At 49.0% G+C, this 23,544-nt stretch overlaps 1 protein-coding gene across 1 annotated transcript; it reads right to left on the bottom strand.

The window, feature by feature from the left end:
• Positions 1 to 2,142: 2,142 nt before the first annotated feature.
• Positions 2,143 to 20,700, bottom strand: Pttg1ip (PTTG1 interacting protein). Its single transcript, XM_020177214.2, has 6 exons — positions 20,501 to 20,700; positions 14,761 to 14,813; positions 12,471 to 12,579; positions 8,812 to 8,986; positions 7,899 to 7,945; positions 2,143 to 4,097 (listed from the first exon to the last, which is right to left on the bottom strand). The coding sequence occupies exons 1-6, from the start codon at positions 20,613 to 20,615 to the stop codon at positions 4,060 to 4,062; spliced, it is 537 nt and encodes a 178-aa protein (XP_020032803.1). The 5' UTR covers positions 20,616 to 20,700; the 3' UTR covers positions 2,143 to 4,059.
• Between the last annotated feature and the right edge of the window lie 2,844 nt (positions 20,701 to 23,544).

The raw sequence follows: 23,544 nt of genomic DNA, 5'->3' as shown, positions 1-23,544 counted from the left end.
CACGCCCCTCCGTGTTTACCACTGGATATAAAAGACTCCCTGAAGGAGGACGTGAGGCTTTTACTTTTGGGCTTTTTGCTTTTGGCTTTTTGATGTGGGTTTGGAAGGGAAAAGGATTGCCAAGGAATACGAATTGCTGAAGGGAAAGTGCTGGAGGGAGATTTCTGAAAAGGGGGAAAACAATTGCTGAAGGAGAACTGCTAAAGGGGAATTGCTAGCAAGCCTGAGGGCTGAGGCTTTAAGAAAGCTAGAGAGAACACGGGACAGTGCGAGTCTGCACCGAGAACTTTATACATAGGCCTTAGAAAAGCTAAGCTAGAGAAAGGCTAAAGAGAATGTGGGCCAGTGCAAGTCTGGGGGCAAAGACTTTAAGAGAGATTATGCTAAAGAACAGCTAAGAGAAAACATGGGCCAGAGCGATCTAAGGAAAGAGACTTTAAGAATAGAAGACTTTAAAAGCAAAGTTTTAAAGAACTGTAAAAGAGCAAGGCCTTAAAGAATAAAGAGAGAGAAAAGTAGCAGAGTAAATGGAGAGAATAATAGAGAAAAGAAGCAATGAGGGTTGTGCATCTCCACCTGAGCACCCACACACCTGGCCCCAACTTTTTGTCTGTCCTGTGTCTTTTCTGCATCTCCCATCGCCGCCCAGTTAGCCCGTTAGGTTCGCTAGTAACAAGGGAACAAGGAAAAGCTCACTCTAGGTGGGTGTCCAACGAGCCAGTCAAGGTGACAAAACTACCACAGGACTCCACCCCACTGAGACTGGTTAGTCACAGTTGGAGTCAGATGGCCCTCACATGGTGACTCTCTGGGGTCCCCAGAAAGCACAGCCTAGGACAAGGCTTCTTTGGGGGAGGAAGTTGGAATGTGGAGGTGACAGCACAAGACAGGCCAGGAAGAAAAGCCAATTGAAGGGTGAGCCCTGAGCCGCAGGACTGCAGGCAGGTGACACACTCCGTGCAATAGGGACCCTGGTGACCTGGGCCAAGGACAAAGCTGGGGCAGCACCTGCTGTGACTTTGGAGGAAGGTGGGGGGCAGGAAGTGCTGTATCAGCCATGTACGGTCGAGACCTTGCCCAGTGTGCAGCTGTGGACCAGTGCAGCACTGTTTAACCAGTTTAAATTCTTGTCTTCTTGGCTGGATGCCTCCCAAAATCCAGTCACCTCCACTAAGTCACAGCTCTGTCTCCCCCACTGGCTGCAAAAGCCTCTCGCTTCTACAGGTCTCAGGTATCCACAGGACCCTTCCCCGCCCCCTCAGCCCCACTGGGAGGCCTGCACCATGCTGAGCAGCAATGGAGTCAGAGGCAAGGCAGGCAGGGAAACAGGACGCAGCCCTGGGCTCCGCAGCCGGAGTTCCCAATGAGTTGCTCCAGGGCTTCCCTTGGCAACCGCTGGCACGGTCAGAATCCCTGTGCTGCAGGCCCGAGGGGGACTCGTGGAGGAATGAGGGATGTTTGTACTCTCGGTACCACTTTGCGGGACTGGGGTGGTTACACAAGATAGGTGAGCTCACAGTAAGCGACGGTTAGGATATCGGCGAACGCACTGCGTTATCCTTAAAAACAAACCATGGGGGAGGCACAAGGGGCTAGGGTGCATGTCCATCAGATTTCTCGCATGCGGATGGGCCATTTAGTTCAGAGGCAGTGTCTAAATAGATCTTTCTAGATGGCCACAGACTATTTTCTGTACCACTTTCCCATGTGTGAAGGAATCTGAAAGCCTAAACTGAGGATGTCACTGGGATTTCCAGGCTGTGTCCTTGGAAAACAAGGCTGACCAGCCCAGTGGCTCCCACGAGGGAAGGCACGGGAACAGGCACTAGCACTGGTCTGCAGCCACGCCGCACATAGGAGCCAAGCACAGGCTGCAGAGACAGGTCTCCGAGTTGTGTCCAATACCAAAGGAGAAGGAAAACATTGGGTGGGACAGGCCAGAGCAGAGACAGTGACAAGACAGGACCTTCCCATGCTGGCCCGACTAAGGGCCAACCCAACCGCAGGTTCAGTCCTTGGGCTGCAGTGTCCAGGTCTAGTGCAGAGCGGCTCCCACAAGACAGGATGGGCGCGGAAGCCTGCCCACCCCAGCCAACCCAGTGACCCTGCCCAGAAAGGGAGCCCTGAGGAAGTGAACAAAGACAACATTAAACCGTTTTATTGGAAACTGGTTAAAAAGCAAGGCACTGCGTTTGATGGTCTTGACTGTAATGCTAGTTGAGAGAAAAGCATACTGACCAAGACCAGTCTTGTGATCACTGACGTGTTTCTATAGTGCTTGAGAGAATTAAATACACTGTATTTAACAATTGGTCACTCTTTCAGCTCAGCAACCTAAATTTTTTTTTAAAAAGTGTGATTTTATATATACTACCATATTAGTACAAAGTTTACTAAAGTCTATCAGAAAGTTTCTTTTATGAACAGTAGAAAGGCAAATCTTGATGGCTGCTATAAAAGAGGAATGTTTTATAATACTTTAAACTATCAAATGCCCAAGAAGTCAGAAGAATAAACTTATTACAAGCTATTTCCATTTCCCAAGTTTGTGAAAATCTGAGGGTAGAAGTGTCAACTCCTGGTACAAACACCCACAGGTGAGGTCACCTAGCTTCTGGGTGACTCCTTAAGGGACAGGAAGTGCAGTGGCCGCCAGAGGGCCTCATTGCTCAGCTCATGGTGCCCTTGGCCTACTTTCCTGAGGATGTCATCATTTTAGCACTGGGGCTGGAATCAGGGCCTCATGAATTTGGTAAGCCTCTACCACTGAGTCACACCCTTAGCCCAAGAAAATTTTTTTCTTCTTCAGTTCCAAGCAATCTGTCAAATGGGACTTCCTGAAATCTTCAAATTTAAGAGAAGCTTCCAGGCCATTACTCCCCAGTACCCTGCCTTCCCTGACACCAAGCACACGGTCTGCTTACGAAGGTCACGTCTTGATTTTAAGCAAATGCACGGCGTGGGCGGCATCAGGATATCTGGGGTCCCACTGGTGAGCTCCAGAGTTGGGTGAGGAAGACCCAGCCAAAGCAGAGCACAGCTGGAGTGGGGTGGTCTGCTGAGGCAGGCAGGATGCACAGATCTGTCTGTCTGGGCCCACATGCCTGCTTCCAGGATACTTGGCCTCATGGAAGGCCATGTGGATGGACCCTTCATCCTCCCTGGGCATTCCTGTCCCCCCCACCCCCCCACCACCTCACTACATGACTGACCATCTCGACAGCCTGGGGCAGGGAGGGGTCTGAGACCTATGCAGCCTGAGAGGAAGTAAGGCAGGCACCTGAGTGACAGGCTCAGCTCTCAGAGAGATGCTTAAACCTTGTTTACAGTCAGGTTCCATGGGGAAACAGTTGTGTTGTCTATTAAAGATATAGATAAAATAAAAATTATCACCTAGCAAGGGCCTGAACTTGTACGTGGAAGTTTTTTTGGTGAAATCTTTTTTAGGGGAATCTAAGAACTATTTGTTAAGAAGTTGTAAGGTAACTTCAATTATTCTTCAGTGCTATTCAGTACACTCAGGCTGGGAAGTAAGGCCTTGTCAGATTGTGGGGCAGGACATTGTACTTTCACAAAGGCCATCACAATTTATACATATGAAGCCTCAAAGAAATGTGCACACAGACACAGGCCTGGTCAGTTTTCCCAAGGCCAAAGACCTTCGCTTGCTACAGCGTGAAGCTGGTGTGCAGAAAGCCAGGATTTCTGCTGCTGTGAGGAAGAACCACAGCCGTGTGCACATCAGGTCACAGGGTTGTAATCAGCTTGCAAACTGAGAAGAATGGGGGAACAAGTACACTTCCTGAAAAAATAATAATAAAAAACCAACAAGATTAATGTTTCAAGTGATTAGATACAGAAACAGAGATAAGGGAACACAAGGTCACAGCTTGCAGGACAGAGCAGGATTGTCCTTTCGGGGCAGCTCCCACTGCCTGTGCCGAGGCTGGCCGGCACACCCACTCAGGTCAGGACCAGCTGTAGTGGCGTGACTCCCTGGGAGGAGCCTGTGTCCCAGGAAGCTTTTGCTGGATCTGAAGGAAGTGTGTGCTGGCTGCTTCAAAACTTCGCATATGGGTTTTGTTCTTTAAACAAACCTAGAAAAAAAGAACTTGAATTATAAATTCACTTACTCAACTGGAAACAAAATCTACCAGCTGTGAGTCGACTAATTTTTAAAAAATTATTCATTTATTCAAGTGTGCATACACTGTTTGGGTCATTTCTTCCCCCTGCCCTCCGCCCCAATTTTTTTTTTTTGGAGTCGGCTAATTTTATATGAAGATCACTGAGCCTGTGAGAAACTGGGCTCTCAACAGGTTCAAATACTATCTAAGCTTGACCTTGCTGCAGTCAAACCACAGGTGATTTAAGACTGAAATCAGCGGGGCTGGTGGCACACGCCTGCAAACCCAGCTTTAGAGGCGGAGGCAAAACATGGTAAGGTCAAGGTGGGGTTATATGGCAAGACCCTGCCTCAAGAAACCAAAGCCAACTCAAACCCCGAACACATGAAATAAAATTTAGCAGAAATAATTCCAATAGGTCCTAAAAGCAAAGACATGGTTCTGATGCTCATGAGAAGTCAGAAAAGTTTCTAGTTACAGTGGTGGGCTAGAAATTACACAGAAAGACAAAGACAAAAACACCACCTCCTTACGCTGAACATCAGACTTGTTGCTGAACTTTTAAAATTAAGGCTATAAAAAGAACTAAAAGCATCTATTTGAATCTCAAGTATTATGGTGTACCTGGGATAAGATATCTAACCATAAGAATGAATCTGTGGTACTCACCATGGCCTAGGATACTCCTGACATTGTACAACTTCCCTCCCTATACACACACACACCCACACACCTACACACTACAGCTACACACACCCACATCCCCCCTACACCTCCACACACCCCCCCACACCCACACCCCACATACACATAAGCAGGACAAAGTTACGTGGAGCCAGCGCAACTACACTGCTGCACTTTTCCTGTGGGCAAGGGGCAGCAACAGGGGAGTGGACAGTGTGGGCCTGGTCCTGTGTCTCTTGACTGTCAGAGCACAGTGATCACACTCTGGGAGATGACAGACACCAGATGGACAGGTGAGCAGGCTTGCCAAGGCTCTAGCCATTATGGTATGGAGGGGAAACAGACAAACTGTTCTGTGGTAAGGAAGTCAAACACCTTCTGAAACAAAGCAGCATTTGGACTGTGGTTTCTGATAGGTGGACTAGGCTAAGCCACATGCCTTCTCCCACCAGGTACTTCTGGGACTTGTCCACACAGCCATGGCTTTCCAGAGTGAGGGCCATTCGATGGCCTTTACTAAGCTGGTAACAATGGTGTCACGCTGGGTGTGGTGGCACATGCCTGTAATCCTAGCACTCAGGAGGCTGAGGTGGGAGGACAGCATACGCTATCCTAGCTCAAAAAACAAACAACAAAAAACGTTGATTCGGTCAGTGTGGGAGTATACACTATAGTTCCAGAACTTGGACAACTGAGGCAGAAGGATCACGAGCTGAAGGACAGCCTGGGCTACACAGTGAGGCCCTCCCCCCGCAAACACAGTTGTTCTCATCAGCACAATTAGGGAGCAAGTTAGTCAGGCAACAGCACGAGCAGGTGAATCAGAACAAGGACACTGAAGACACTGGCTCTGCCAAGTCACAGCTGGCCCCTGCCCACTCTAAAGATCAGCGCAAAGCGCAAGTTGAGGAGTATCACACACCTGTACTTGTGTCTGGGGATGACAGAGCAGGCGCTTTGTACCGTGTGGGCATACCATTCACCTTCTGTTTTACTCATATTGGTGTAGCCAATGTCAAAAGCTCCCTGGGACTCTTTAGCTTCACAGAAAGCACACTGCTCCCTCACAGGCTGTACAGACAAGCATGCACTCACCACAAGGGAGGATGACACCATACCAACTGCTGCATAAACAAATCCCGCCCTGGAAGCCAAGTTGTCACACTCACCCACATCACACCTGGAGTCCTGGGAATACCAAGGGACAAGGAAAGGACGAGACACCAGGCTAGCACTGCAGGGAGGAGCGGAGATGAGACCAGCCAGGAGACAAGCAGGGTCAAGTGCAGGAGCACAATGTCAGAAAAGCCCCAAAGCCAAGGCAGCCACAGTGCAGAGGAGACTGCAGCAGGGCCACCAGAGAAGGCAGTCTATCAGCTGCTGGACAGCTCGCCTTGGAGGGAGAGAGAGTGGTGGCCAAGGACCAAAGGGGCAGCCTCAGCCTGAAGCCACCCTCCAGGGCCGCAGGGTCCATTCTCAGTTCCCAGCATACAGTGTGACTTTCGAGGGGCCTACCCAGGTAAGGAGAGACCTCCTGGCCAGTGGCAGAGTCTACCAGCAAGCAAAGCCTCTACCCCAGCAGCAACGGGGCATGTACATCTCTGAAGGGCTGTAGACTATTTCAGCAACTCGAACCTGTAAGAGCCACACTGTGTGAGAGCTACACCTCACCTGGTGGCTGAGACCAACCAAGTGCTGTGGTCTGAATATGAAACATCCCCCAAAATTCATCACTGAGGGTTTGGTCCCCAATGCAATGTTCAGAGGTGGCTCTGACCTCATCGATGGGTTAATCCATTGATGGGTTCATATTCTGATGGAGTTATTGGGAGGTGGAACTAAGAAAACGGCCTGGTTGGAGGAAGTAGGTCAGCAGAAGTGTGCCCTTCATGGGGATATCTTGTCCCTTCCTCTCTTCCTGCTTCCTGGCTGTTGGGAAGTGAGCACCACACTCTCCTGCCATCATATTCTTTGCCACGAGCAACGGAGCCAGTGACCATGGGCTGAATCCTCTGAAACTGGGGGCCAGAATAAACCTTTCCTTCCTTAAGTTTATCTCAGGTATTTTGTCACAGCAGCAAAAAACTAAGGCACACAGTGATGTAATCATGCCCCTAGTGGGTAAGGTCCTAAAGAAATGGGACTAAAATGGAGCATTTCCTTATACAAATAGAGGCATCAGAAATGCACTTGTTGAAAAAACAAAATACATTTGTTGAGCAAGATTCTGAAATTTTCCTCACGAAATTTTGTCTTTAAGGCCAGTACAATGGGCTCACAGCTGGAGCCATCCCCTGGGCCTAAATGCTTGTGTCCAGGCAGGTGAAGGGGTCAGCTTCTACTGTGCTCCAAACACTATGCGACCACAAAATCCAGTGCAGAAAACTCTACTGTTCTTCACAGCTTTAAAGGGGCTCAGAACCAACTCAACGCAGGAGCAGATGGTGGGAGTGTCATGTTTAGTCACTATCATCAGTTTAGGGGACTGCTGGATTTTAATTCCAACTGAATAAAAGGTTTGCACTTGACTAGCACACTTGTTCACTACTCTGGCTCTTTCAGAGTCACCCCAGTCATTCCAAACCAAACATGTAACACACACACTCACGCACCCACACGCATGCACGCACGCGCGCACTCACGCACCCACACGCATGCACACTCACGCACACGCACACTCACGCACCCACACACATGCACACGCGCGCACACTCACACACGCACATGTGCACACGAGGATGAAGGGCCACCCAGCAAGGCCAGGAACTTGAAGAACTGAGCTTACACGGCACACCCTATTGGACAACAAGGATGCCAGAACAGCTACGATGGCCCCTCTGGAAGTCTCCACACTTCTCTTATGCTAACAAGTACCCAAGACAAAGAAGTCTGGGATAAAAGCCTGCGCGGCTTCCTCTTTTGAGAGGCTGGTGGAATCACAAGTCTACTTCTGCACCCTGGAGCAGTAGCCAGCTGCTGTCCTCAGTGGAGGGAGAGCCCACACAGAAGCAGCCACAGCCCAGAGCCAACAGTCCTGTCCCCTAGGCATCACTCCCAACCAGTCCAAAGGACACAATCAATTCTTACCATATTTTTTTCTGATTTCATCATGTCTTGATTTCATCTCTGCTCTCCTAAAAAACAAAGAAATATCAAGTAGCATCAAGCTACAACACACAAGGGTCATTTAGAAAAGATGGGGCCTTCTGTTTTCCTCCAGCAGAGGCTGTGGTTCCTGCAATGGCTTTTCTTTAGCTTCTCAAAGGAAAGTGGGGATGTGCTTGGCCATCAAGCCACATTCCCCCTAGGGCCAGCAAAAGATGGCAAAGTCAGCCTCCTGAGGCTGCTCCAACGAACCATTCTATTGTTTTCAGTAAACCAGCTTAGGCTGGACATGGTGGCACATGCTTGCAATCCTAGCACTCAGGAGGCTGAGGCAGAAGGATGGAGATGTCAAGGACCTATCTCGAAAACAAAGAAAAAACTCAGATGCCCAACATTATAAACTATACAAACTTCTTTTCATATAAAGAAAATGCACTGGTAAGTAGAAACCTCATGGCAGGTTTTGAGGATGGTTAGGAAAGTCTCCCAGCCTGGGATGGTATGACCTCTCACCCACCTTCCAGGGCTGCAGCAGGCCCCAACACACATCAGGAGGGGACAGCGTCCTCAGAGCCTCTGTAATAGTGACAGGGTGACTGGACCCCACACCCCCCGAGCCTGAGCCGCAGTGCTCATCCTAAGAGGACGGGCTGGGCTAACAATACTCAAAGCCCTGGTCACCTGGGCAGTTGGATGGGCAGCCTTAGATCATAAACAGAGTCCCTGCCAGGAGGTAGTGGCAACTGCCACCCCCCCTTAACCAGAGGAGAAACAGCCCAGGCAGCCAGAGGTCTGTGACAACAGGCTAGAGCTACCTGCAAGGCTCCCGCAAGTTTCGTTCCTTTACCACGGCCTTTCCATCTGAGCTCCTCCAGACGGGATGGCTGAGACTCACCTCTCCTCCTGTCGGATCCTCCTCTCCTCTTGCTCTCTCATGGCCCGCTCGTCGCTCTTGTCTGGTTTCCGGCCCCTCTTGGTCCTGCAGCAGCAGCAGCAGCAGCAGACTGCAATACCCAGGAGGACGGCGCCCCCCAGCACCGACATGGCAATAATCAGGGCCTCAAAGTTCACTGGAAGTCCAGATATGCAGAGTTAGAACCACAGCAAGCCTGGCATCTACCTCCAAAAGCACCTCTCCTTGACACAGCCAGCCATCACGGAACACTGGGCCCAGAGTTCCACATTCACCAGGCTGCAGATCCACGGGCTCGGCATGGTGGTGGCTGTGAGCTTCCTTCAGCCACTGTTTGTGACTTACAATTCGTAGATTAGCCACAGTGAATTGAAGAGTTGTCAGGACAGCACTTTCTACCTGAGACTGAAAGCTATTTCCCAAGGAAACATCTGAGGAAGGTTAACAGAAACCAGAAAGAAAAAGAACACAATCTGCCAGACGCTGTGGCTCACAGCTGTACCCTTAAGTACTCAGGAGGCAGATATCAGAAGGATCGCGGCTCAAAGCCAGTCCAAGCAGACAGTTCACAAGACCCTATCTCAAAAAAACCCACCATAAAAAAGGGCTGGTGGAGTGGCTCAGGGTATAGGTTCTGAGTTCAAGCCACAGTCCACAAAAAAAAAAAAAAAAACACAATCTGTTCAGACTTTCCTAGACAATCTGAACTTTTAATTTAGTGGAACTCATACAAATGGAGGTTAAGCATCCTGGTCAAAGTCAAGAATATTACAAACTTCTTTCAGGGCACACTGATACAGACCAAAGAGGAAGGACCCAGCCCAAGCCCCAGGCACATCTGGGTATTATGGATACCCTGGGTTTAGAAAAGGGTTGACTCATCAGTGCTCCTCACTGGTGTCACTTCCTGTTAGAGCCAACTTTGAGACAGATACAAACTTACTAATAACTCTGATGGTTCCTTTCAGCTTCTGATATTAAGATCTTCATATTACAACCAGTCAAGATCATTCTACTCAATTCAACCCCAAGCCAGTCAAAGATCAAGAGCAGCTCTACAGCTCTTGCAAATGTGCTCCAGTCCTCTTCAAGAGCAAACACCCAGGGCAGCAGGGCTGCCATACAACTCGAGTTTTTGTTAAACAAAGTTAAAAACTGCCACCACATGGAGCTGTTTATCTCTAAGCTGCTGGTTCTGGCGATTTGGGGAGGTGAATGCTCTGCTGAGTGTGTGAACCATGGCAAGCAGGAGGTGGAAGCAGAGTCCCCTCCTGGTGGACTCTGAATACATTTCTTGTGGGCTACTCATGTACCAGACTCCTTTTTAGCTTAAAACCAGAAATGGGTGTCACATCTGCTCAAACGCCTTTGAGAATTTAACCAAATGTTCTGTCCTCCTAATATGGAAGTGTAGAATTACAAAAAATAGTAGTCATGTGCATGATTAGAAAGAAGACTTTCACCAGTAGGTGATGTAATTTTTTCACGGGAGAACTCTAAAAAAATCAACTTAAAAAAAAAACAAGAGCAGTAACATAGCTGTCTCTAAAACCTACCTACCCCCAAACAGATTTTCTGAAAGTAGCTAACAGAAGTTGTAAATAAAAACAGAAATTTTGATACAATGGGCAACAAATATGCGGACTGCTTTATGTTCATCCTATAGGGCAAAACCCATGAGCTTCTACCCAAAGGTGCAAAAGAGGACCCAAAGGAAGGGATGACACCTTCCTTTAGGACAGGAGGCCAGAGCTGTGCAGATCTTTTTGCTCCAAATGAATGCACGCACTTAAAGCCACTACATTAAACCCCTAGAGGGGCAAAAAGATTGTAAAGTTGTAAGTGTCGGTAAGCACCGTGGCATAGGCCCAAAGTTAGAATTCCAGGCCTCCTGGACCTCTTGAAATCACAGGCCCCACTCCTATTCCCGATAAGGACCTGTCAAATAACATTCTTATCATGGGACCAGGCACAGTGCAGGGTCAACCGCAGTAGCAGGTCTCAGTTCCCTCTTAGCCCGAAGAGTCACCAAGACAATCATACGCCCCTGTGGGAATCCAGGCGCCTCACCCTCGTCACTACAAAGCTGCTTGTTTCCCAGAGCTCCTGGAAATGTGTGAACTACACATGAGTAATGAGCTGCTGTGACTCTCATCTGCCCAGGGCTGGGACAAGTGTTCACTATCCCTGTAACTGGGGTTAGAATTTCATTTCTCAAGAGAAAAATACTCACCATCTAAAAAGGTACTCAATGTCAGAAAAATGGCAATCAACACCGCAGTGAGACAGCACTACACAGCTACCAGTGGACCAAAATTAACATGACTGATTGCGCTCAACGATGACAGGGATCTGAAGCAACTAGACGTCCCACATTGTTTGTTGGAGGGGCACAAATATGTAAGGCCATGCCTACAATATGTAAGGCAGACCTACTTAGGCTGAAGAGCCATGGAGAATGAAGAGGCAGATAAAACAATACAGTGTGTGCTTCCCTTCTGTGAAGGTCAGGAACAAGAGCACTGACCTGTGCTGATGTGAGGTCACCCACAGGTCCTTACACAATGGGGCCTTCTGGAAGTGCTGGAAATGTCCTACATATTGTGCTGAGTGGGGAAACCTGCATATGCATGGAAAGTCACTGAACATGTCCACACATGTATGTGTTGCACAGTGAGCCACAGTCCAGAGAGGAACCTCAAGATGAGTGCCCTGCACTGAGGTTACACACCAATGTGGAACAGCTTGGTGGTAGCCAGGGTTCAAGGCTAGGGTTCCCAGTTGGGAAGGAAGGGCTCCAGGAAGAGGACAGCAGCAATGGTGCCGAAACCTCAGGAAGACTTTCTGTGTGAAAACACACACCCAGAATCACCCCCCTCCACCACCACCACCACAAACTTCTGGATTTCCTGGGGCCCTGACACTAGAGACACATGTTTCAGATAGAAGCCGATGGGATTTTGAGATAGAAGTCAGGTAGAAAGAGGACAGCTAAGTAAGGAGTAAGGTACAGAGAGATAAAAAATGCAAACACAAAAGGAAATCCTCAAAAGTTTTCTAAGCTTCTTCATGGAGGTGAAGAAGGCCTGTGTGACCCCAAAACCTGAAACTTTTGAAAACAGATTAACAAATTCAAAAAAATGAGTTATAGGTAGAAAGACACACCACTAATTCATTTAAAAGACAAGTTAGGAAACAAATTAAATCCCACAAAGGGTGAGTTCTCTCTCCAAAGAACACCTGTGAAAGAGACTGCATGCACACAGGTGCTGAGACCCCATGCCCAGGCAACAGGGCTGCAGGAAGCCACACGTGAACTTCCAAGGGTGGCACAGGAACACCTGATACATCATGCACAGAGAAGGCAAAATGTGTTTCCAACTTCCTCTTCCCACACCCCTCCCAGGATGTGGAGTGTCCAGCACCAATGACCAGGCCAATAACCTCAAAGGAGTCCTCCAGATCCCCGGGGACCCAGCTTCTTGCCCAGGTCCCACACCACCATTGGCTTCCTGACATTTTCTCGCTAGGATGCCTCGGGACTATGGCAGCCTCATTCCCAACAACTTCCGTTGACTGATCATATACTAGAATTTTCAAGAAACCACTGATTTTGCAAGAAGTAATTGAAAACAACTTACCCCAGCAAACGCCCCAGCGTGCAGAACTCAACTTACAAAGAGACCCTGGTGGCAAGATTTTTCTGACTGGGTAGTCCAAACATGCATTGTTAGTGTTGCACCACAGACACTGAAAGAGAGTGTCGTTAGGAGACAATGTGAAGAGCCAGCAGCAGACTGTCTCAGACCCAGCCTCCCTTTATAGCTCACCACACCACTACCTCTCCCTGCATGACTGTAACGGCCTTTCACACCCTTGCTGCCCTTCAAGGGCACACACAGTGGCCAGGGGTCCTGTGAGACCCTGTTGTCTCACATAACAAGGCACCTGTAACCAACAGCTTCTACCCAGCCGCGACCACGCTTCTGGTGGTACTGGAGTTTGAATTCAGGGACCCATGCTTTCTAGGCAGGCACTTTACCACTTGAGCCACTCCATCAGCCCTTGTTTGTTGAGAAGTGGTCTAGTTAACTTTTTTATCAAGCTGGCCTTAAACTATGACTCTCCCAATCTCCACTTCTTGAGCAGGTGGAATTACAAAGGTAAGCCAGCACATCCTGTCAGGCACAGGGAGAGCAACTCAGCAGCACCGGGGGCTGCAGCCTCGTCCCCCTTCTCTATTCTTCTCAGTCCTTCCAGGGCCTTCAGGTACTCGCCCATCTTCTAGAAACCTGTATACTCCAGACAGGCCCTGCAGGGCTGGGGCTAGATTTCCTTCCCACTAACTCCACCTTGGTTCAGAGTGGGGGCAGGCCTCGGGCTCTTCTGGACTGGCCCTACCCTATGACCTGAGCACGGCCCATCCCAAGGCAATGTGTACAATAGTGAACTATTCTTAGGGCTGATATGACTTCCAATAAGAAAATCCAGAGCCTAAAAAGAAAACAGTCAGAAAAACACCACTCTGAGGACCACAACTACTGAAGCCGGTTTTGACACTACCAATGTCAAAACAGGCTGTAGGGGAAGCTTTCCACTTCAGTCAGCAAATGCCATCATCCACTGAAGTCCCTGAAGTGATGAGATATGTCTCAGACCTGCACTACTGCCTCAGGGAGCAAGAGCAGTTTGTTGTTGTTGTTTTTTTAAATGTGGCCAGCCAATATCTCAAGAGTGGAAACCAAGACACACCTTCTCATCATTACCCATGGTCGGGGTATGGCACCTGGCTCTACAGTCCTGAGAGCCCTGTGAAACCTGATGGGAAGGGAAGGAGATGGTCTTCCTTCTTGAAGTCTTAGGAAAAGGCTATTTTCTGACCCAACTGCCACCCTCATTGCTAGTCCACCCTTGGGCTTCCCAACAAACTACATAACTCTGAGCTACACAAGGCCAGCCAAGAGCCCCTCAGCTAGGCACAGACACTGAGAGGAGCTCCTGGGGCTAGCCAAGGGATAGGCCACTGCAATGAAAAAGCCCAGAGTCCCTGAACAAAGCACGTGCTCACACTACAGCTTCATGAGATCTATGTTGGGGTGTATTTCCCCATTGTTGGTCCCTGCTTCTCCAGAGCGGAGAGCTGAGTACTATTTCCGTCAGATCCCATGGTGATCCATCTAGAAGCCCTGATGATCTCATGCCAGGCCCACCTCCTACATAAGAGTAGAGGAGCTACCCTCTTGCTCAAGGGCGCACAGGGAAATAAAGGAACTGAGAACAAAATCTAAACACAGTGGCCAAGTCTTTCCAGTGACCAGATGGCTGCAGAGTCTCCTGCTGACCTGCAGTGGCCTCCTTCCCAGGTCCCTACCTCGTTCTTGTGTGAGAAGCTGAAGGAAGCCTCCCTACCAGCCCTAACCACCACAAGGAAAGCATGGGTATCACTGCATAGCTGTGGTCCAGGGCTCACTGATAACCAGGTTTCTCTTGATGGGAGCTCCATTAGGGAAGCTGACCCTGCAACCTGTACACGATGGCAGGAAGGGCTCTGATCCCCCACCCTGTTCACTGGCACACCTCCATCCTTCTGTAAGATGGACCTAAAGTCTAGTGACCCGATAGGAAAGGCCTGGTTACAGACGAGCAGTAGTAGATTAGATGCTCAGTCTAGGGCTTGCAACCTAAGGCCAGCACACCTGATGCTTCCCAGCCAGCCCTGACATCTTCCTAGACCACCTGCAGCAGGAGTGAAGGCACGGACAGCAACTGTGCTTGGGGTATTGGCAGTTTTCATGAGAAGGTTTAATATGTCAGAGGCCGGAATCATATTTAATAACTGTCATAAAGGATACCCCATGATCTCAAACAACAGCACCCTTCCAACATCCAAGGGCCTCCTTGGACTTGGAGGAAGTGAGCAACACTACTTACGGAGACGTTCTTCAGGCACTCTTCACAGGATCTATTTGTGTTCTCAGAACAACCTGCCAGGAAAGACCAGAAAAGACAAAGGCATCACTGAGGGCACACAATCAATGAGGTGCTCAGAGGCAATGGGGAATGGGATGGGACAGGCACTGTAAACCTCTGCCTGGAATCTCCAACTGTCCTGGAACCAGCCTGCCTCAAGGTACTTAGTCAACTGACTCCCATGCTGGGCACACGGAAGGAAGAGCCAGTCTACACTATGTCCTCAGGGAAGGAAGATACCAAACACAATAGTTGTGTCTTATACCTCTCCTTTAGAAGAGGTATATCACATGGCTACACAGCCACTAACCACTGACCCCAAGCAGCACACTTTTCCTGGGAATCAGAGGCCAGAGCAATGCCACTGACACTACCCAGAAGCATGGCTGTGTTTATAGACTTCCCTCGAATTCTCATGGGCCCGTGGCCAGCCTCCCCCAGGTTTGGGGCAGTGCTCCCCAAACCCAAGGGAGAAGCAAGGCGGTATCAGCCTATTACAGCCAAATGGAGCACTTGAGAACCAGTCCACTACTTATAGCACTCTTGCTACAGGAAAGGGTCAAACTCCAAACAGCTTGGGAACACAAACAAATCAGAAGTAAAGAACTGGTAAGAGAATCAAGAAGTTCTCAAATGCTATCCAGCAGCTGCTGGCAGCTTCTCCCAACCATCCTTTAAAACAAACATACTTTGAAAAGAGTTCTGTACTCAACATCATTAGTCACCAGGGAGATGCAAATTAAAGCTGCAATGAGATGTAGAATAGCTAACATGAAAGAGATGGAAATACCGAATGCTGGCAAGGATGCACAGCAATGGGAACACTCAGGCAGTGTTAGCAGGGGTGTAACTGCCTCAACCACTTTCAAAAATGGCTAGAGTTGCTCAAAAACAAGGTATGTGCCCACTCTGAGACTCGGTAAGACTCAGAAGAGAAGTTAGAAGATAAATCCACAGAACACCAGGGCGGGCACGCTAATTCCAATTGTATTTGTAACTGGAAACAACCCAGATGTTTCCCTGTAGGAAGATGGACAGACAGACTAGAACATCCACATAGCACAACACTATTCAGTCAAAAAGAGTAAGGTAAAATAAATGAATCTGAAAACATCATGTGACCTGAAAGAAGCCTTATGCCAAGACCACACTCAGTGACTCCAAGGCCAAGCAGTCCACACAAAGGACAGTCATCCACGAAGGGTAAGAACCATCGTGCTCCATCGTGCTGGGGAGACTGGAGGAGAGCTGAGTGCTGTGGACTGCCTCTGGACAGGTGTTTGGGTTCCACTGTTACACAACGACAACTCTTCCAAAGGCAAGCATAAGTTTTCTGCATTTGATGATAGGAAAAACTCCTCTCAAAAGAAAAACAAAACCTTGGACTCTGGTTTATGACAGGCACAGTGCTGTAGGAGGGAGTTCGTGGACGTCTCCACTGACCTGCATGCGCACTCATGGAATTCTATGGCTGGATACCTGGACAGACGTAACAACAACAACAAAAACATGGTGACACACATAACCTAAGTGGCGGGGACACGAGCACACACTGCATGATTGTTCCTACTTTGCTCCTCACCCTCCTAATTTAAGGCAGACCTGAGCTAACACCTGAGTCCCTGTGGTGCTGGGGCTCACTCAAGTGCCATTACCAACTCAATTCAGAAACTGACTCCAGCTCTGTCCACACAAAGGGCCTAGAAAGGACAAAAGCAGTGGGTCCTCACACAGACTGGCCTTCTGAGAACAAAGATGGACTGAGGAGCTATTCCAGATCAATGCATCTTGTGGTCTGGATGTCAAAAGTGGGGTACCTGGTAGCGCAGGGGCTGTGCATTACATGAAGCTCTCAAACACGTATCAATGCTAGATGCCAGATTATGATAAGAATGTTGAGCTGTGCAGAAGAAAATCCTCCTTCTTAGGAATTAACCTTCTAAAAGAAAACCTCAGCAACTAACTCTCATGGTTTAGTCAAAATAACATGCCATAAAACTACAACTTATCAATTTCTGATTAAAATAAAAAAAAATATGTGCATACAATGTTTGGGTCATTTCTAAAGAAAAAATAAAAATTAAAAAAATAAAATTAAAAAAATAACATCTGGCTATTTTATGGTAACTACAAAGACACCAACAAGCAGATACAGAGGGAGTGGCATAGCAAGCATTGAGCCTTTGGGGTTCACTAACTGTCCCCTCCTCTTTCCTGCGCTGAGATCTTTCTCCTCACGTTGGGAGGGAAGCACAATATATATCTATCACACCCTCTCCAGCCCCTTTTCAAAAGTCATCTTCAGAAAAGGGTGCCATCTTTCTCATCAGTCTCACAGAGCGGCCATGGGAACAGTGAGGATGAGGTACAGGACCTCCTTCACGGGATGTCTGTTCTCATAAATGCTCTTGTGTGAATTGGAAGAATTGCACTCGAAGATACACGCCCTAAATTCCATCTATCCCCTGGCCTCTGGATTATGAGCCAACAAGAGGCTAGGAGGAAGGGGCAGGCGAACTGCCCAGCCACCCTCCTCTTCTTCCTCTGCAGACCAAGAACAGGGTGGGTCCTCAATACCAGGAAACAGTGTCGGGCATTTCTCATTAAAGTAACTCCAAAGCCTGGGAACCTTTGTTCTATTCTCTCATGGAAAACACCACACAACCTTGCATGGTAAGAAGGAAATGCACTGACCACGGGCTACTGCTCCACAGAAAGGCAGTGTGCATTTCTCAGAGGCCACAGACTAGACGTCTTGCCTCATCACAGGACAAAGAAAACCAGGTGCTGGAGCTAAGAAGAAACACCCCTGCATTTCCCAAGTACAGTGCTGATGTGGATGCCCTGGCTCTGAGGTCTGATGACTTGAAGGCCTCAGCTTACATTCCAGTTACTGATTTAAAAAAAAAAATTTTTTTTCTCAAAATTGGTTTTTGTGACTAGTTACTGATTTTTTTTTTTTTTGAGTTTACTATTCTTTTTGTGGTACGTGGGGTTTGAACTCAGGGCCTCACACTTGCTAGGCAGGCGCTATACCACTTGAGCCATTCCACAAGCCCCACAGTTACTGATTTTTAAAGAACTTTCAGAGTCATTCCCTTTACAAATCAAAAAAAGAAAAGAGTTCTTCTGTCAGGATATTACAAACCATATAACTTACTTTCGAGTGCTTTCCAAGTTTCAGATCAATTCATTCATTAAGTACAAAAAGGATATACTACTATGTGAAGAGAGATACTTCCTTCTCAAAAATAAAGGAACAAGTGAATGCTACTTATCATGCCTTTGTCACGCAGCAGGCTTCAGAGGGACATCTGCTGTGCCTTTAAACAGTAGAACACAACTGTATGGGCTTTGTGTATACTCTGTGGTGACAGGTTTGGCAAGTACCTACACCATCAGTTTCAGGTGAGGAAAGATTTCACATAGACAAAGAAGTCCTGGTTACTCCACTGTTATCAGAGAAAATAAGGAGAGAAGTGGCACCGTGTATCAAAACCAGGCACCGAGGGCTAGCAGAGTAGAGCACGTGCCTAGCAAGTGTGAGGCCCTGAGTTCAAACCCCAATACTGACAAAAAAACAAAACAAACAAAAACCACCGTATGTATCGTAGTATTCTGTGCAACTCACTTAGAACGTTTCTCAGTGAAGGGGCAAGAGAACTACAGATTCATTTCCAAACCAAGTTGCAGTATAAAGGACCCACCACCCGGGTGACTTGCACCGGCCACCACTGTGCTCCTTAGGATTCCTGGGGAGGACCACAGCTGAGGTCCTTTTAGGGAGACTGCCTTCACCCAGATGAAGCTCATGGATAAAGTCAGACTCCATACACCATTAACGAGGAGCCCAAAAGCTTCATCAAGGTTTCTTTAATGAATTCCATCAATTATATCTTAAAGATCTTTAGTACATTACAGGTTCCTAACATCTGCTCTCCAACAAAGCACACAAAATAGTACAAACTATGTGTTTTGGACTGGTGTGATATACTCTTTAAATTTATGTAGTATCTTTGTAAAGATTAAATGTTTTAGCTGGGTCCTGGTGGCTCACACCTGTAATTCTAACTACTCAGGAGGCAGAGATCAGGAGGGTTGCAGTTCGAGATGAGCCTGGGGGTAAACAGTTCAAGAGACCCTATCTCGAAAATACCCAACACAGAAAAGGACTGATGGAGCGGCTCAAGGTATAGGCCCTAAGTTCAAATCCCAGTACCACAAACAAAAGAAAAAAAAGTTTTAAACATCAGTAGCCACATTCCTACAAACAAAAGCTAGTAGAAATCTCACCTTGTGTGTGTGTGGGGGCGGGGGCATGGCGTCAGTGCTGTCAGCAGTGTCCCTCTCCAGTGACAAGCCGACACAGATCCCAAGGGCACCTGAGCAACTGCACAGGCATGACACTAATGCCTCCTTTCAAGGTGTCCCAATGAAGAGTCCACCCACCTAGGAGTGCAGGCACCACTTTGAGAGGGACACACCAGAAGGACACTTCTAGATGACTTCTCCGACTGCCCTTCAGAAGTCCAGAAGGAAGAACGGAAAGAGCTCCAGCCAACTTCTTGGCTGCTCTCCTCACACGCGTACTCCAACAACGTAAGCAAACACACCCCTGAGCCACTGATAAAGCATCTTGTGCCCTCAAACTCTCCTGAACACCATTCTGTTTGGTGAAAAGTATTCTTTGTGCATGTGTGCTTAGAACTCAGTTTAAGCCCCCAATTCCCTGCCCAGTGCTAGTCAGCAACTTCAGGAACACACTCCAAGACAGCTGCATTGGGAAGGTCACAGACACTAAGCACAGCTGGAAGCAGATAAAAACCTAAACAATCCTGGGCTTGAACAACACTCAAAAAGGTCACAAAGAAAAAAAGCACCCAGTTAGCCTAGAGTGAAAGAGAACTGGACAGCACCCGGCCTAACATGAGTTAAAGAAAATCACGGCTGGTCATGAAACAAGTCATGGGCTGCCTGTGGTTCTATTACCCTTGGGAGTGACCACCTGGGTACGACACACAAACATGAGGGACATTTCTGAACCAGGTCCAACTAGACCCTCCCCGCTTAGAGCTTGGAGACAGCCTGGCAGGCTCAGCCCTCCAGGAAGCCACCGTCCGGCCACCCTTGTAAATTCTGTGGGCTCAGGTCATACACTTTGCTCCCCAAGACTCACCCTCATTCCGCACCCATTAGGTAGTTATGCCTATTTCTTGGTCAGTGTCCCCAGGAACCCTGGGGGCCACCAGTGGGCCCCAGCATCTGGCACAGACACACGTGCAGCCTGCCCACCCAGGCCTGCAGCGTGGACAACCGGGAATCAGCTTGCTTCAAAGCAAATGCTCCGACATCGGCTCTGATACAGCCTTTCTCCGGTGCCTGAAGGCGTAAGGTAACGCCCAGTGTTCCGCTGCCCTCGTGGACGCTGGCGCACGCACAGCCACGCCAGCGGCGCTCGCCCCCTCGCGGGGCCTGGGCCCCCACACCACCCCCGAGGCCAAGGAGACCACAGTGCCAAGTGGAGGCGGGGCCGCCGCAGCAGCTGGACAGAGGGCCACCCGTCCTTCCCTCCGCCCACCGACCCGCCGTCCTGGGTCTGCGCGACCCCCGGGGTTCCCAACGGGGCGCCGCTTGTGACCGCGCGCCCCCAGCCGCCCCGGAGTCCGAGCCGTGATCCCGACCCCCGCCCTCCGGGCCTCACCCACTCCGGAAGGCTCCTGGGCAGCGGTGTCCATAATGAACAGCAGGAGCAACGCGGCGCCGCCGAGGAGCAGAGCCCAGCACGGCGTCGGCCCGCGGGTCCCACCCGGCGCCATGGCTGCTCGATGGTCAGTGCCTCCGGCTCGCCCCGACTCCAACGCCAAACTCCGCTGTTTGTGCCCGGAAGAGCCGCGGCGCCGGAAGTGGGCGGGCCGGAGCAGACGAATGCGCAGCCGCGGGCGCCGGCTCGCCCCGCCCCTAGCCCCGCCTCCTCTCTCAGTGCGCCTGCGCGGCGGAGGATCGCTCTCCACCCCGCCCCCACTTAGGGGAGGAGGGGGTAGTGGCGCTGGCTCTGCCGTGCGTTCGGGAACAGGTAGACCGGAGTTGAGGATTGGCTCCAAAGTGGCGTTGGGGTCCAGGACGGTGGTCCCAAGCACTGGCAGTTTCCTTTTAAAGAGGGCTGCTGGAAGCGGTGGTGGTGGACTTGCACTAACCTTATGCGGGTCACCACGAAATCTGGTGACGCAGCCTGGCCCCATCAAGGCCTCTCGGAAGTTGCCTTTGGTTGTCTTCCTCAGAGTAGTGACAGGTGTCCACTTGTCAGTTTTCAGGATTTATTTGCATATGTACGTGAAAAACAAACTCAAAGGTGTCTTAAACTCGAGATACTGAAACTATCCTTTAAATCCTTGAGAGAATATTGATTGCCGTAGCAATTGCAGAATGGGAATTTGGAGGGCTGGGGATGTAGCTCAGTGGTTAAGTGTTTGCCTAGCATGCTCAAATCCCTGAGTTTGATACCCAGTGGTGCCGAAAAAAAAAGGGGGGGAGAGGTTGGGAACTTGTGAAAGTTTGATTTGTTCAGAGAAACAAGAGTTGCCTGTACTTAACTGGGCCATCCTGTCTCAGAGCAGTGGCTGGTATCAATTAGAGACGTCTGCGCCATGGGTGGGGTGTCAGGTAGGTAGTCATGAGCAGGAATAAGGAAATCCCAGGCTACAAGATTCCATTCTAAAGCCTCAGAGGCCTACACCCTGAGCCAACAATTAAGATAATAGCCCTATGGCCTCCTTGTGGAGCTCACTCCCCATGTCAGGGCTGGCGTGCACCTTGAGAGCACTGGTGTACTAAACTAGGAAGGGCAAAGAAGATGAAAGGAGTTATGCAGGCATATGCTTCCTACCCCCTGGCAGCTGCTTGGAAGTCATCAGACTGTGTGGGGAGGGGCCATATGGGAAGGCCTGTGTTTGGAGTCACCTAGGAAACCCACCCTATTGGATAAAACCCTAAGCCCTGGCAGCTTCCATTCAGACAGTCCTTATGGGAACTGCCTGCCTCACTCCTCGATAAGTCACTTTTTGCTGTCTTCCTCCTCTTCAAGGTTCTTTTGCTGCACCTGAGGCAGAATCCTAGACTTAGACATCATACCTAAGTCTGCCATCTTTGATCTTCAGGGCCTCACAGACATGTCCTGTAGCTGTTCCAAGTCTACCTGAACCCCTAGGGAAGAGGACTTGGTGGGGTGGGTAATGGGCTCTGCATCCCCCCTCTCCCAGCATGCTGGGATTCAGCTCTGTGGACTAAGGAGTCTTCTATGTTTCCTCTCCTCCCAAGGACGGCTCCCAAATGGCTACAATCTAAGCTGCCCTCCACCCTAGGGGGCAGTGTGGAAAGTACTACTTTCTGACCCAGAGGTCACTGTTAAACTCCTGTATTCCTGTGTCCGTGTGCAAGGACCTAAGGCAGCATCAAAGTCAACAGAAATACAGAGACAAATCTCCAGTAAAGGAGTATTCATTTGGGAATAAAGAATAGGATTGCAGTTAGCGACACAATGCCCAGGCCAGGTGCCAAGGGAGGGTTGGAATTTATCAGAACACAGAAATCCACAGGGGTGTTTGAGGGAGTCTGCATGCTGCATCTGCAATGGCTAGAGTTGTGTGTATAGTCAATCTTAAGGCCATAGTCCGCAGTTTATGCACAGATGCTAAGAACATAGTTAAGCGCTGGTGGCTCAGGCCTGTAATCCTAGCTATTCAGGAGGCAGAGAAATCAGGAGGATTGCAGTTCGAAGCCTAGCCCTAGGCAAATAGTTTGCAAGATCCTATCCCAAACCTATCTCAAAAAACCCATCACAAAAAATGGCTGATTGAGTGGCTCAAGCGGGTAAGAGTGCCTGCCTAGTGTTAGAAATATCGGGGCACTGCATGGTCACAAATCAGGCACATGCTCGAAAGTTGATGGACAAGGCAAAATTTACTTCTGCAGAAGGGGGTGTGTGCCTCTGACCTGTCAGGCAAGCCAGCACACACACGGGGGCAGAAAGACTGCCTCCATTTTTATCCCTGACGCAGGACTGCCCCTTGCTCTAAGGGAGGGAGGTCAGGGTTCACAGTCTTTGGAATGGATTAAGGTTGAGGCTTAGGGGAGGACATAGGAGAGGAGCAGACATGATGGACAGCATGAACACTAAATTTGGTTGGTGTAATCAAAGAGGTGACCCATAAGGTGAGAATTCTAGGATTCTGGGGAAACTGAGGCCTGAAAGGACTGTTTGACCTGAAATGACAGCACCAAGTGTACAATTAACCCATGGGCCAAGGAGATCTTGAAGCAGAGATTCCTTTGGACAATGATTATCTTAAAGCTAGCAATTTGAGTTAGGACATCCAATGACAATTCTCTGCTTCAGGGCAGAAACTTTACAGCCAGGTGACGTGCCACCAAGCACATAGACGACTGGGAAATTAGCTAATATCCAGACAGTGGCAGACATTCCATAGTGTGATACTGGGGGTGGGGCAGGAGGAAGGGGATCAAACCCACAACCCTGAGATGAGTCTTATGCTCTACTGACTGAGCTTGCTCTTTGAGAGAAAAGACCCAATTTAGTTGATTCTTACACTAGCAAGCACAAGACCCTGAGTTCAAACCCCAATGCTACCAAAACAAACAAACAAACAAACAAACAAAAAAACCTGAGAGACAAAGAAAAACAAGAAGTAAAAAAATAAAAAAGAAAAGAAAATGGCCCATTTCACCAGA

This window comes from Castor canadensis, chromosome 5, assembly GCF_047511655.1.
Source record: "Castor canadensis chromosome 5, mCasCan1.hap1v2, whole genome shotgun sequence".
NCBI classification, from domain to species: Eukaryota; Metazoa; Chordata; class Mammalia; order Rodentia; family Castoridae; genus Castor; species Castor canadensis.
Note: the sequence above shows the minus strand (reverse complement) of the source record. Positions and strands in the feature narration are given on the sequence as shown.

What these genes read in the sequence shown, in the direction of transcription:
- Pttg1ip (XM_020177214.2), bottom strand. Translation starts at nt 20,615, where the DNA reads ATGGCGCCGGGTGGGACCCGCGGGCCGACGCCGTGCTGGGCTCTGCTC. An exon ending in AGTGCCTGAAGAACGTCTCC is followed by an intron (nt 12,580 to 14,760) that starts GTAAGTAGTGTT and finishes ACTCTCTTTCAG; the next exon opens with TGTCTGTGGTGCAACACTAA. An exon ending in ACGCTGGGGCGTTTGCTGGG is followed by an intron (nt 8,987 to 12,470) that starts GTAAGTTGTTTT and finishes CTGGACTTCCAG; the next exon opens with TGAACTTTGAGGCCCTGATT.